This window comes from Sinocyclocheilus grahami, unplaced genomic scaffold (genome assembly GCF_001515645.1).
Source record: "Sinocyclocheilus grahami isolate Dianchi unplaced genomic scaffold, SAMN03320097.WGS_v1.1 scaffold811.1, whole genome shotgun sequence".
In the NCBI taxonomy this organism is placed as follows: Eukaryota; Metazoa; Chordata; class Actinopteri; order Cypriniformes; family Cyprinidae; genus Sinocyclocheilus; species Sinocyclocheilus grahami.
The window spans coordinates 288,461-303,918 of record NW_015505990.1 but is presented as its reverse complement, the minus strand read 5'-3'; the positions used below and the strand labels follow the sequence as shown (position 1 = coordinate 303,918).

Genomic DNA, 15,458 nt, shown 5'->3' with positions numbered 1-15,458 from the left:
TTCACATTCACCAGAAAATTAAGATAATATTTTGTGACATTATTTTAATGACAATTAAGAAAATTATAAGACAATTCGCATTTCTCTAATAATTATAATAATAATAAAATCCTATTAAAATTGAGAATTTATAAATCATGGTATTATATGTTGTTTGCTTTTTTACCAATTTTATGTTTTAATGTACTTTTTAATGCAGTAAATATACTGTAATTACATGACATTTTTGTTGGTAGTATTTGTTTCACTGCCTTTAAAAAAAATATTTTCTTATGGTAATTTTTTAAAAATTCAGTACAATAAAAAAAGCACTTAATGTGTTTAATTGTAATTAAAATAATGTCACAATGAAAATTCTTAATGCTTTATGACATTATTTTCATTGCAATTAAGAATATTTCCCCCCCAATTCACAATACCATGATCCAAAAAAACCAAATCCTATTAAAATTGATTGCATGTGTTATGTTGCCTTTAAGGAATTTTTAATTTTTTTAAAATTTTTTTAACGTTTCCTTTGATTTGTCAACAAAAATACATTATATTACAAATATGCAATGTTTGTCGCAATGCCTTTATGCAGATTTTAATTTAAATAATTTTATTACAGTGAGTTTTTGTAATGTAAACAAAATGTGCTTAATTGCGATTAAAATAATGCCACAATGAAAAATCACTATGCTCCTAATAAGAGGCTTAATGTTCTTATTTCTTTTGGTTTTACGGTGAATGTGCATGCTTTCTTGAGATTCGCCCACTTGAATTGGGATCTTAGCCATAAATTTACAGCAGGTTGGGAACAAAGAACAAAGTCTTAATCTCAAGGTATTCTGAAATGTACCTGTTATAATGTATAAATCTACATCAACTATTACCAATGTTAACAGTATTTGGTTTGTATATTTTTAGCATGAGTTGATTCTGAATTCGCATGAATGTCAGCTTTTAATGCTTAACAAACTGAAGATGTACAATGTAAGGAGCTCCTGCTGTAAAGGAGAGCAAAGGGGCCAGTCGTTGAACGCATTGAGGGTGAAGTTCACTGCATGGACCCTGCCTGAGCGAGGGTTTTATCACATGTTGGACTGTCATTCAATCATCACGCCCATAAAGGTTAAACCAAACACCTGCTAATGAGAATAAAAACATGATGGGCACAAGAAATGACTCTATGCTCTTTTTTGTGTCTTTGACTGTAAAACAGAAGAGGTTAACAATCTTTAGTTTTATTGATATCAACATAAAACCCTATGTTCTGCAATGCATCGTACAGTAAACCGTAAAAGTCCTTGTTTTTTTCCAGGGGTATCTTGAATAATTTGTCAAATTATAGATATTAAAGTCTTAAACCCCAAAGTCACAGAACAGATGAATCCTATAGAGAAATACTTGATCTCCATTGATCCAGGAAATAATCCTTAGACGTGTCTCAGTCTGGTTTAGGCCTGTTGTAGTCCAGTTCATAAGTTAGTCTGGATTGGTGGTTTGTCAGATAGAAGTACGATGGAGCTGATGACAGCGATGTTGGGAATCCCCTCCAGAATGGCTCCTTTCTGCTGGTAATACGGGCTCTCGGAGTCCTCGTCCAGAGAAAACGGTGTGATGGACTTTTTTAGTCTCTGAGACAAAAGAAAGAAGCACAAATCTGTATCAGGCCTAAATATGTTTTTAATTGACAGGTTCTTTAAGTTCAAACAATCACTACAAAAAATCCTTTACACAAATAATTATAAAGAAATGGCAAGTAACACATTGAGTTACAATGAAATTTTGAAGTACAAAAACAAAATAATAGTATTTACTCCAATAATCGTTGTTTTATTTTTCTTCAGATTTTTTGTTTTAACCTGTACATCAAAAGTTTGGGGTCAGTAAGGTTTTTTTTTATTAATTCTTTTTTTAATTTTTTTTATTCAAACTATAAATGAATTCTAAATGACATATATTTAATAATATTCAATACTTAATTTTAATTAAACAATTAATTATTAATACAAAATGATGTCAGTATTTATCTTAAAAGGGTCATATGATGCTTTTTTAAAGATCATTATTTTGTGTATTTGGTGTAACAGAATATGTTGACATGCTTTAATGTTCAAAAAACACATTCTTTTGCCCCGCCTCTCTCAAACACGTAGTTTTCTACAAAGTCCCTCCTTCCGACAAGCGCAGTCTGCTCTGATTGGCCAGCTGACCCAGTGCATTGTGATTGGCTGAACACCGCAAGCATTCGTCGGAAATGTAACGCCCCTTACCATAATCACAGCTTCATCTTTCAAAATAAATGTAAAGACAGAGCCCGAAAGGGGAACAGAGTCGTGTGACAGACACAGTGATGAAGCTGGTATGTGTTTGTGATGTGACCCCCCCCCTCCCCCTCTCTCTCTCTCTCTCGTGCTCTCTCTCTCGCTCGCCCGCATTTGAACAGTCAATAGCAAATACTTAAACTAATAACAAAACAGTAGCTGATTCAGAAGCGCCAGATTGTCATAGTAAATTCAGAATTTCCTCCTCTCCTAGGTTCACGAAACGGTCGTCCATAAAATGCATTGCTGTTCTGTTGTAAGTAATCTTAAAGATTCCTAAATGCATCTACTTTCGGAAGACCAAATAAAGTGCTTTTGCTTTCGCCTAGAAACACACAGCGTCTCCCTGACATGCTGCTTCAACACTAACTGCGGTTACTGAAACCACGCCTTCTTTCTTTGTGTGCACATTTGGGCCGCATTATGCAAATATTTCCACATAGTGAGGTAGATATGTGGGGGCGTGGCAGAGTCTTAACTTTGATAAAGAATATCTCTTTGGTTTTGAGACTTTAGTCTTTGCAACTTCAGGGATCTTATCTATGCACAATCAGCTTGTAACACTCCAAAGAGAAAGGAACACTTGAAATCGCATCATATGACCCCTTTAATGAAATGATCTTGGCAAAATTTAAAATAGTTTTGATTGCTGAGTAAATTGCATTTGCAGTTTTGTTTAGAAATCCTTATGCAAATATGTTTTCTGCAGATCAGGGACTAAACAGCTATAATTATTATGCAAAATCAATCTTTTATTCAGCAAGGATGCATTAAATTGATCAAAAGTGACAGTGAAGACATTTATGTTACAAAAGATTCTATTTCAAATAAATGCCGTTCTTTTGATCTTTCTATTCATCAAAGAATCCTGGAAAAAACATGTATCATGTTTTCCACAAAAATGAGGCAGCACAACTGTTTTCAGCATTGATAATAATCAGAAATGTTTCTCGAGCACCAAATCAGCATATTAGAATGATTTCTGAAGATCATGTGACACTAAAGACTGGAGTAATGATGCTGAAAATTCAGCTTTGATCACAGATATAAATGACATTTTATAATATATTCAAATACAAAATAGCTATTTGAAATTGTAATAATATTTCACAATATTACTGTGTTTGCTGTATTTTTGATTAAATAAATGCAGCCTTGGTGAGCAGAAGAGACTTCTTTTAAAAGCATTACAGATGTTTCTGACCCAAACGTTTGAACAGATGCTTGTATCAATGGTTCCAGTCAATAACCTGACATTTCCCTTCCAAAGCATAAACAGAGAAGCTGTAAAGTACCTCAGTGAAGGATCCGGGCAGAAGCCAGAGCGTATGCACGGCTGCTAGAGGAATCCAGATGATGGAGGCCAAAGCGATGAGCCATCCCACACCCTGAGCCCACGCCGGGTAAACGTAATCCTCATACCGCGCTGGCTTAAACTGAATCACCGAGAACACCAGGATAACCTGAGAGACACAGAAACACCTTTCAGTTCTAACACTAATCCACGCTGGGGTTTCAGAACAACCACTGTGGCAGAAACATGTGATCGCACTCACGGTTATCAAAACAGGACAAATGACCCACCAGCAGACCCTGAAGAAAATGCTGGGTCTCTTTCCTGTCATCTCCAGTAAATTACTGGACAGACGCTTTACACCTGTTAAAACAAGAAATATAGCAGTTTTGTTCCATGCTTGATGAAACAGATCAAGAGCTGCACACTGTCTGTAGAAACAGACACAAATCAATCAGATGTCTGTCTCTCACCGTAAAGCCAACAAACAGCAACCACCTCAAAAAACGCCAGGAACATGATGGACACTATAGCTGTATAATGATCCATCAGCTGGAACACATAGATCCCCACCTGAGCAGAAAGATGAGCATTGACATTTTCAGGTTCATTAACTTCATCAAAATCTTTTTCATAAGCAGTGTTGTGGGTAACGCAAGTAACGCGAGTTACGTAATCAGATTACTTTTTTTCAAGTAACTAGTAAAGTAACGCATTACATTTTAATTTACAAGAGAATATCTGAGTTACTTTTTCAAATAAGTAAGCAAGTTACTTTTTTTTCCCAATTTATTGATTAACAGCTCTCCTGTCCCCATGTTGAGAGAAATCAGATGTTACTGTAGCTCTAAAATAAATATGAATATGCATTAATTCATCTCACTCACAAAAAAACTAAGAAAAACAGATTCAGTATTCCTCAAAATGAATCAAAATAATGCAACTCAGAGTATGACGCAAACCTGCCATTATTAAATGTTAAACAACACAAATATGCTTTATGTATTTAATCCCATTCTATCTGCTTCTGACCTTCGATGATCCAGTTCAACACAGCACAAATGACTCTAGACAAACATTTGTGTGTCTTTGTTTATTGCTGAAGTGTGTTGAAATCTTCTTCTGCATTCTACTGTACGGACGTAAATGTACTTTCCCTTCAGCCTGAGGCTTATTCATTTCACTTTTGGTGTGAAAGGCTTTTATATTTGCCAAAAATAGAACTTTTTTATTTTAAAAACAAACAAGCAAGCCCTGTCCAGATTTAAAAAGTAACGCAAAGTAACGTAACACATTACTTTCCATAAAAAGTAACTAAGTAACGTAAATAGTTACTTTTTTATGGAGTAACGCAATATTGTAATGCATTACTTTTAAAAGTAACTTTCCCCAACACTGTTCATAATACATACTCGCTTTACAGCCATAAATGCATCTATAATGTTTTTTTAATTAATATAATTGAAAAAGAATAATAATTAATAAAGCTCTTTTAAAACATAATTCAAAAATAAGCAGGGCAAAAATACAGTGGATCTAAAAAGCATTTAGACACTGAAGTCACACTTAAGATCACTGCATTAGAAAACAAAAACATCATTTATTTGAAAGAAATATCGCAATTAAGCCCAAAGACAGTGAAACTTCAAACATGATGGCAAAAATATCAGTGAGGAAAAAAGATCAAATGCAGCATTTGATTGATATTTTCTATGTATTCATATTTTTGTATGTTTTATGAATTATAAATCACGAAAACATGTCCAGGTTCATTTGACTCCGAAATTAAAAAGAAAAAAATATATAAATAATATTTAGCATATAGAAAATAAATCCTGATGGATCATTGTCTATTTCTTTCCTTCTTTCTTAACTTACTTTTTTCAGACATGCAGCATTTGATATTTGGACACTGAAGTCATACTTACGGAAAAAATGCAAAGAAAAAATGTAAAGAATGCAAATGCAAAAAATAACACAAATGTCATTTATTTGAAAAAAAAAAAAAAGAAGCAATTAATAGCAAGAAGAATAAACAAAAAATCTTAGATACTAAATTGTAAGCTATTTTAATGGTGAGCTAAAAATAAAATAAAATCTAATTAAAAGAAACTATAAAATTATATAAAAAAATGATATAAAAGAATACGTATTAAAATAAAATAAAAAAACAGGACAAATGACCCACCAGCAGACCCTGAAGAAAATGCTGGGTCTCTTTCCTGTCATCTCCAGTAAATTACTGGACAGACGCTTTACACCTGTTAAAACAAGAAATATAGCAGTTTTGTTCCATGCTTGATGAAACAGATCAAGAGCTGCACACTGTCTGTAGAAACAGACACAAATCAATCAGATGTCTGTCTCTCACCGTAAAGCCAACAAACAGCAACCACCTCAAAAAACGCCAGGAACATGATGGACACTATAGCTGTATAATGATCCATCAGCTGGAACACATAGATCCCCACCTGAGCAGAAAGATGAGCATTGACATTTTCAGGTTCATTAACTTCATCAAAATCTTTTTCATAAGCAGTGTTGTGGGTAACGCAAGTAACGCGAGTTACGTAATCAGATTACTTTTTTTCAAGTAACTAGTAAAGTAACGCATTACATTTTAATTTACAAGAGAATATCTGAGTTACTTTTTCAAATAAGTAAGCAAGTTACTTTTTTTTCCCAATTTATTGATTAACAGCTCTCCTGTCCCCATGTTGAGAGAAATCAGATGTTACTGTAGCTCTAAAATAAATATGAATATGCATTAATTCATCTCACTCACAAAAAAACTAAGAAAAACAGATTCAGTATTCCTCAAAATGAATCAAAATAATGCAACTCAGAGTATGACGCAAACCTGCCATTATTAAATGTTAAACAACACAAATATGCTTTATGTATTTAATCCCATTCTATCTGCTTCTGACCTTCGATGATCCAGTTCAACACAGCACAAATGACTCTAGACAAACATTTGTGTGTCTTTGTTTATTGCTGAAGTGTGTTGAAATCTTCTTCTGCATTCTACTGTACGGACGTAAATGTACTTTCCCTTCAGCCTGAGGCTTATTCATTTCACTTTTGGTGTGAAAGGCTTTTATATTTGCCAAAAATAGAACTTTTTTATTTTAAAAACAAACAAGCAAGCCCTGTCCAGATTTAAAAAGTAACGCAAAGTAACGTAACACATTACTTTCCATAAAAAGTAACTAAGTAACGTAAATAGTTACTTTTTTATGGAGTAACGCAATATTGTAATGCATTACTTTTAAAAGTAACTTTCCCCAACACTGTTCATAATACATACTCGCTTTACAGCCATAAATGCATCTATAATGTTTTTTTAATTAATATAATTGAAAAAGAATAATAATTAATAAAGCTCTTTTAAAACATAATTCAAAAATAAGCAGGGCAAAAATACAGTGGATCTAAAAAGCATTTAGACACTGAAGTCACACTTAAGATCACTGCATTAGAAAACAAAAACATCATTTATTTGAAAGAAATATCGCAATTAAGCCCAAAGACAGTGAAACTTCAAACATGATGGCAAAAATATCAGTGAGGAAAAAAGATCAAATGCAGCATTTGATTGATATTTTCTATGTATTCATATTTTTGTATGTTTTATGAATTATAAATCACGAAAACATGTCCAGGTTCATTTGACTCCGAAATTAAAAAGAAAAAAATATATAAATAATATTTAGCATATAGAAAATAAATCCTGATGGATCATTGTCTATTTCTTTCCTTCTTTCTTAACTTACTTTTTTCAGACATGCAGCATTTGATATTTGGACACTGAAGTCATACTTACGGAAAAAATGCAAAGAAAAAATGTAAAGAATGCAAATGCAAAAAATAACACAAATGTCATTTATTTGAAAAAAAAAAAAAAGAAGCAATTAATAGCAAGAAGAATAAACAAAAAATCTTAGATACTAAATTGTAAGCTATTTTAATGGTGAGCTAAAAAGAAAATAAAATCTAATTAAAAGAAACTATAAAATTATATAAAAAAATGATATAAAAGAATACGTATTAAAATAAAATAAAATAAAATAAAATAAAAAATAAAATAAAATAAAATAAAATAAAATAAAATAAAATAAAATAAAATAAAATAAAATAATAAAATAAAATAAAGTTTTCTTGTAACCTGCATGACATTAGGGATGCCCAGCAGAAAGGCCGCACCACAGACTACAAGCACAAGAAACTCCTTGCGTTTGAGGTACTTGAGTATAGGTTTACTGTAGCTGTCCAACAGACTGGTCACCATCACCTCGACCATGGCAAACTACAGAACACAAACACAACAGACGCTAAAGCTTAGCAATGTGCTGGCTGTGATTTCTGTCAAATGATTCAAACAGCATTACTCCAGCAAACATTCATGCACATGTTGCTTAATGTTTTATGAGAGTGAGATGAACAGTCAATGAACAGCTCGCATTTCATGAATTATAAATCACAGACGTAACAGTTTTTCATCTTCAGTCATCATATAATCCTCATGAAAATATCTCCAGGTTCATTTGACTCCAAAATGAAAAGGAAAAAAATATATAATAACAATATTTTGCATATAGAAAATGAAGCCTGATAAGGACATTAAGTTTTATTATTTATTTATTAAATTTTTTTCTGTAACTCCCATTGTTAAATGATGGTTTTCATTAGATAAAGGCAGTACAGCACTACCATGATTTTTATATATTATTACAATTTGTAATAAAAAACTATGAAAATAGACGTTATTTTCTTTAAGCAAAATATAATTTTGCTTGATTTCATGAGAAATGTTTAATCATTTATCTGCTAACAGTGCAAAGTAGCATTATAGAAAACCAATTAAGATAAAATTAAACTTATCTCCTTGTTATGTATTTACACCTTGACATAGTTTTTTGTTTATGAATACAATTATAATGATAAAGTGAACTCACTTTAACATCATATCAGCTAATTTAACACAGGTTGTTCAGACTGAGTCTCATAACTGTTGTGTTAGCCACATTAACCAGGTATGGGTTAGTTAAAATGACAGGTGAGTGTTGTTCTCATCATACCTGACTGTCCAGGCCGAGGCAGAGTAGCATGAAAAAGAAGAGAAAGGCCCACAGAGGAGCAACGGGCATCGTCGCAAAGGCTTGTGGGTAAACCACAAACACTAGACCCGGACCTGCATGGAGAATCATTATGAGACACAGCTGATTTAACAATACTAGTTACGTTCTTTGATGCAAACATCATTAAAGACAACAAAGCAATAAAATGTACAGTAAAGTAACCCACCGTCCACTGCGATTTCACTGACCGGCACATTCTGAAGGTGTGACATGTAGCCGAATGCGGAAAAAATGACAAATCCGGCGAAAATACTAGTCACGGAATTTAAGATGGAAATGGCCAGAGTATCTCTACAGGAAAAAGTGATGAATATGTTAGTGAAAATCTTCATAATCATGTTATTTGTTTTTGCACATTGAGCCCTGATGACATAACAGTAAATTCACATAAAATGCAAGGCAATATAAATTCATTATCATAGTGATCTTTGCTCCAGAGACATGCAATAATTAGAGCGATATTTTATATTACTTTAGGTGCATGAAAATAGATTAGGGATGGTGTGTTGTATGTATGCAACAAGATTTCTTGCTTTTGAAAAAGGTTTTAACTATATATAATACCATAGGTTCTCACTTGAGGATATTGTTGTTGTAGGAGTTGTAGCTGGCCATCGCCATCAGCGAGCCGAAGCCAATCCCAATGGAGTTAAAGATTTGAGCTGCTGCATTAATCCATACCTTACACAACACACACACACATTACACAACGTTAATCTAAAACACAGGCCAAACAATGTACTGTACAACCGAATGACAATCAATCAATTCTCTCCTAGCTGTCAATTCAATTTTTACTAGGGCTACCACATTTAACATGTTCATTTACAGTGTTTATTAAATACGGATAATGGCAGGAGTCACAGCATAAATTATTTTGCATGCATTTGTTTTCTTTCCTTCAAAGAATAGCAAATGCACCGCAATTCTGAACGTCAAACTAAACAGATTACCTACAAAAACCCTAATATTTCAATGATAGATTATTTGAATACATTACCAGGCCTGTTTCTCATTTATCTCAGTCTTCTCGTACCCACCTCCACATTGAGCAGCTTGTCCCACTCGGGTATGATGAAGAATCGGATGCCGTCTATGGCTCCCGGCAGCTGCACGTTATTGATCAGCAGAGCCAGAAGAATCACGTATGGAAACAGAGCAGTGAAGTAAACCACCTGTGACGCACAGACAAAGATCAACTTACAATAAATGTATATTTGAGAAAAAACATCATTATTAAATAATACAAAAATTAACCTGACTATTAAAAAATATAACAATAATTTTATTATAAACTATTATTTTTCATAACTCAAAATCTGAGGATATTTAATGTTTTTTGGAGTGTGACAAGATTTTCATGACAGTTAAGCACATTTCGACCATTATTATTATGCTTATTTAAATCTGCATAAATAAAAGGTTATACAACACATACTACCATGATGTATAAATACATTAGACCTACCATTTACATTTTTTTAAATATATTTTATGAGTTAATGAGAACTGTGTGCAGTAATGATGGTTTAATTGTAATTATAAAAACAATGTAAGGCAACAAATATTAGTGTAGTGCATGCAGATGATTGATGCATTCTATTTGAACTTTGCACATGGAATTAGCATGGTTTTAAGTACATGATGCCGTGGTAATACCGCGGTGTTCTTTGAAGCACCTCGGAATAACACATAAATGGGAGAATCTTACAAAAATTGTAAAAAAAGGTTTGCCTGACATTTCAGCCAAAATAAAGAAAATAAAATTATATTTTGCATGAATAATAAAATATTTTTTATTAACTAAATATATAGTTCAGTCATGAAACTCTAGATGGCGCATTCTGACGGGGGTGTTAACGTAACTGATGATATTCAGAGAGTTAAACGACTTGGGACAAGCTGATTGGTTCATGCTGCATATGCAGCCAATGGGCTTACTGCCTTGCATTTATATGGCTGGCTAGCATTCACTTGAGATTCCTGCAGTGCGCTTTCAGAGTTTCTCTGAAACCCTCCACCTTCCCCAGCTCCACCTGTATAGATCTGCTAGGGGGTTATTTTATATGCTATTTGTGCAGCAGCAGTACGTCTTACATACTCACTGCACTGTATCGCCATATGCATTGGCAGTAGCAAGTTCCTGTACTTGCTTGCAGCAGCAGCAATAATCTACAACTACAGCAATAATCTACAACTACAGCAATAATTTACAACTACAGCAATAACCAACAGCAGCAGCGTAGCAGATCTGTTCCGCCAAGACCAAATGCATTAACATTGTCATATCCATCACCATGCTAAAATGTTCCGAGAGTTGTCATGATTGAACTACTTTTTTTGCTGTTTTTTAATGACTGATTTGTTTATCACACTCTGATTTGTTCCCCCCCCCCCACACTGAAACAAAAATGTAGTAGAATTTTCTTTAAAACTATCCATTTTCAGAGATTGCTAGTAAACTTGACAAATAATTTCAAAGAAACTACAAGAATTAAACAAGAAATTCTCGAATAGAAATACTGAAGTGGTATTTTGTAGACTTTGACCAGTGAGATGCTGACTGATGTTCTTCATCTGTTCACATCTTACCTTCCCAGTGGATTTGACTCCTTTAAAGATGCAGAGGTAGACGAGGATCCAGGCCAGCAGTAGCAGGAGAAAGAGCTCCCACCTCAAGATGCCCGTCTCCTCCACACCACTGGTCCTCTCCAGTACCTTATAACTAACACAGCCGATACATCCACTGTGGTCAATACGACAAACTTCACTAACAAATCAAAACTTAAAGCTACACTATGTAACTAGTTACTTGCGGAGGAATATTGTTTTGGTCATTGCGTGAGTAGTGCTTCGGCTCTGCTATTCTGCGCGGATGAATCTGAAGTCTTGTGCCACATCAAAACACTCGAAATAAAGACGAATATCTGAAAAATGTTTTATGTTATGACCAGGTAAGTAGCTTATATGCCGCTGTTGTTTTAAAAACAATTGTTTTAAAATAATGTTAGAAAAGTCTGGCGATGCTGACTTTAAACATAACCAAGGAGAAACTGACTTGGAGATTGGCAGCATTGTTTTGTGAAAATAGTCCATGGATCCAATATGCTAACTATGTTGATGCGTGTTTTATTACGTGCGCTTCCCCGTCTAGGTTCAAGGTTCATTTGTTGTAACTTTAAGCTACTATAGTTGCCTGCCCTTCTTTCCTTTATTTACGGATGTGACATAAACACACACACGGATGAATGACGTATGTATGCGGTTTCCCGGGAAATCCGTCCCGACAGCTCTAAAACAAAAGTATAAGCTTACTATATTAATTTAGGGTAAGGTCAAGTAGGTTTTGGAAGATGGTGTTACTCCAGCTAACAGGGAATGTTCTCAGAACTTTGGCTAACATTCTGTCAAGATTTCTTTCAAAATTATGAATAAACATTCTTGTAATGTAATATAAGTACTTAATGTAAGTAATGTAAATAGAACGCTGAAGTTATCTCGTCTTTAATAACATTCTCAAAATGTTAGCACTAAAACATTGTTATCGTTCATGGAGCATTTTTCTGAATATTTTAGTTGGATGTTTTTCTAACTTTTTTTTTTTTTAAACATTAATAGAAGTTACATGTTTCTCAGAGAATATTCATTCAGAAGTAACATTCCCATAATGTGTACAAATGGAATGTTCCCTTAAAATGTTCACATAACCAATAAAACGTTTTTTAAACATTCAAAACACTGGACATTTTAAAGGGGTCATATGATGCTGCTAAAAAGAACAATATTGTGTGTATGTGGTGTAATGAAATGTGTTTATGCGGTTTAAGGTTCAAAAAACACATTATTTTCCACATACTGTACATTATTGTTTCTCCTCTATGCCCCGCCTTTCTGAAACGCGTTGATTTTTACAAAGCTCATCGGTCTGAAAAGCGAGGTGTGCTCTGATTGGCCAGCTATCCAGTGGGTTGTGCAAATCTTCCCACATAGTGAGGTAGACATGTGGGGGCGTGTTAGAACGAGCGGTTTTAGGTAGGCGTGGCTGACTCTTAACTTTTATAAAGAATATCTCTTTGGATTTGAGACTTTAGTCTTTGCAACTTTACAGATCTTCTTTATGCACCAAGAGCTTGTAATACTCCAGAGAGAAAGGAACAATTGAAATAGCATCATATGACCCCTTTAAATGTTCAGAGAACATTCAGAGATAACATTTAGATAACTTAATGGGAACATTAGCAAAACGTTCTTGAACTCGCTCATTATTTAAATGTTCATTTCGAACAGAAAAAAAAGTTACACAGTGTAGCTTTAACAAGAAAAGCGCATGAACACACTTGAAGAACTGCTGGCTGGCGGTGGAGGACGAGGAGCTGTTGGTCACATGGTCGGTGCAGTTGGCCGTGTTCCATGTGTTGTTGCAGTTTTCCCAGAGCAGCTCGCTCCGAAAAGAGCTGAACATGTAGTACAGCGCCCATGTGATAATGACATTATAGTATGTGCACATGATGAAAGAGATGGCCACCGTTGCCATGCCAACACCTGGATAGATTTATTACAGGTTACTGACCTTTAGCCAGACGTTGAGTCCATAATATATTTACATTTACATTTAATCATTTATCAGACGCTTTAATCCAAAGCTGCTTACAAATGAGGAGAACAATAGAAGCAATCAGACCAACAAGAGAGCAACAGTATACAAGTGCTGTGACAAGTCTCAGTTAGTCTAGCACAGTACACATAGCAAGGTGTTTTTATTTTATTTTAAGTTCATTAGAGCGAATAGAATAGAATAGAATAGAATAGTAATATATTCCCATATCATCTAATCATTATCAGCGACAATGATATTGCACCTATATGGATCTGAAAGTCTGTATACAGCATTAAACTGCATTAAACTTGAAATGATCTGTGCTCTCTAACCTTTCAGCAGGGGACAGGCTTTGGTCAGGGCCAGGACGGGGCCCCTCCTCAGATACTGGCCCAGCGTCAGCTCCATGTGCAGCAGCGGGATCCCCAGCACCACCAGCATCAGCAGGTAAGGCACCAGGAACGCACCTGAGGATGACAATAAACACATCAACATTTAACTGAGAGATGCACAGATGACCACATCTGCTTCCAGTTTGGAAAATAAGTGTGTTCATTCAAGTTCACTTGATGTATGATATACCGCACATTCCTTTATGCTAATTAAAACAGGAAATAATCATATGACATCTAAATAATATATTTAAAAATCCTGAATTTTTTAATGTAAATCGTGAATTTAAAAGTGTAAATACAAATATATAGTAATAATTTTGAATATAGAAATGTAAATTGTGAAAATATACTGTAAATGTAAATCAGAATATATAGTTATAACTCTGAATATAGAAATGTTAATCTAAATGTATAGTTACAATTTTGAAAATATAAATGTCAATTGTAAATATATAAATCTAAATCCAAATTTATAGTTGTAACTAAATATGTAAAGGTAAATCCGAATATGTAGCTATATATATATATATATATAGATATATATAAATGTTAATTATGGATGTAAGTTATGCTCATTATAACTCATGATTATAGGAATGTAAATTGTGATTTAAAAAATGTAAATACAAATATATAGTTATATCTCTGAATGCATGCAATATGCATGCAAATCTGAATATATACATGTAAACGGAATATAGTTATAATTCTGAATATATAAATGGAAATTGTGATTATATAAATGTAAATCTATATATAGTTATAACTCTAAATATAAAAATGTAAATCAGAATATATAGTTAGAAGAATTCTGAATATATAAATGAAAATTATTAATATTTTATAACTGATTATATAAATGTAAATGTAAATAGTGAATTAAAAAATTAAAATACAAATACACCATTATAACTCTGAATATACAGATGCAAAACTGAATACATCAGTGTCGCAATATGTATATTTCTAATGTACTTAAATGAAAATTGTAATATATAAATGTAAATCTGAATGTGTGATCTGAGATGGACTGCAGAGTCATGGTTGATCTTACGCACTGTTACAGTTACAGATAAACTCATTTATCCACTGTCATTCACGTGTGGACATATGATCTAACTTTTACAGTCTGAAAGGTAAAGGTGAAATTGTTCAATAACAACAGAAGATAACAGACTCAAATTTATATGCATGCATGCATAATGCCAGTTTTCACAGCAAAAGTCCAATGAAAGTTGTAATACAATGATACATGAGTCATGGGAGAAAAACATCTTTAAACCAGATTCATATCATTAGTTAACATTAGTCAGGAACATTAGTTAACCAGTCTGTGTCTTACCTCCACCGCTCCTGTAGCACAGGTACGGGAACCTCCAGATATTCCCCAAGCCCACAGCGCAGCCGATCCCAGCCAGAGTGAACTCTATCTGCCTGCTCCATGTGGGTCTGCCGGCCTCCTCTTCCTCCGCCATGCTTCTTCAGAGAGACTGAGTGGTGTGAAAGCAAACTGAGATTACGAGAGTAAGTGGTGTTGGTGGTGTAATGATTGTTCAGGAGCTGTAATGATTAGCTGGCAGGCGTGGGACAGGCAAACTTCTGTTGATGCCGTTTACTGCTTTTTCGGGCAATTACCAGAATTAGGGTAACCAGTCAAAATAAAAGATTATAGTTAGATTTATTTCAAATACGTAGAGCGCAAATATTTCAACAAGGCATTTT

At 33.8% G+C, this 15,458-nt stretch overlaps 1 protein-coding gene across 1 annotated transcript; it reads right to left on the bottom strand.

The window, feature by feature from the left end:
• Positions 1 to 589: 589 nt before the first annotated feature.
• On the bottom strand, positions 590 to 15,238 carry LOC107562197 (sodium- and chloride-dependent GABA transporter ine-like). Its single transcript, XM_016246788.1, has 13 exons — positions 15,079 to 15,238; positions 13,674 to 13,808; positions 13,082 to 13,286; positions 11,337 to 11,469; positions 9,785 to 9,919; positions 9,322 to 9,425; positions 8,911 to 9,035; positions 8,685 to 8,797; positions 7,772 to 7,912; positions 5,975 to 6,074; positions 3,866 to 3,966; positions 3,605 to 3,772; positions 590 to 1,619 (listed from the first exon to the last, which is right to left on the bottom strand). The coding sequence occupies exons 1-13, from the start codon at positions 15,209 to 15,211 to the stop codon at positions 1,461 to 1,463; spliced, it is 1,752 nt and encodes a 583-aa protein (XP_016102274.1). The 5' UTR covers positions 15,212 to 15,238; the 3' UTR covers positions 590 to 1,460.
• Positions 15,239 to 15,458: the final 220 nt, after the last annotated feature.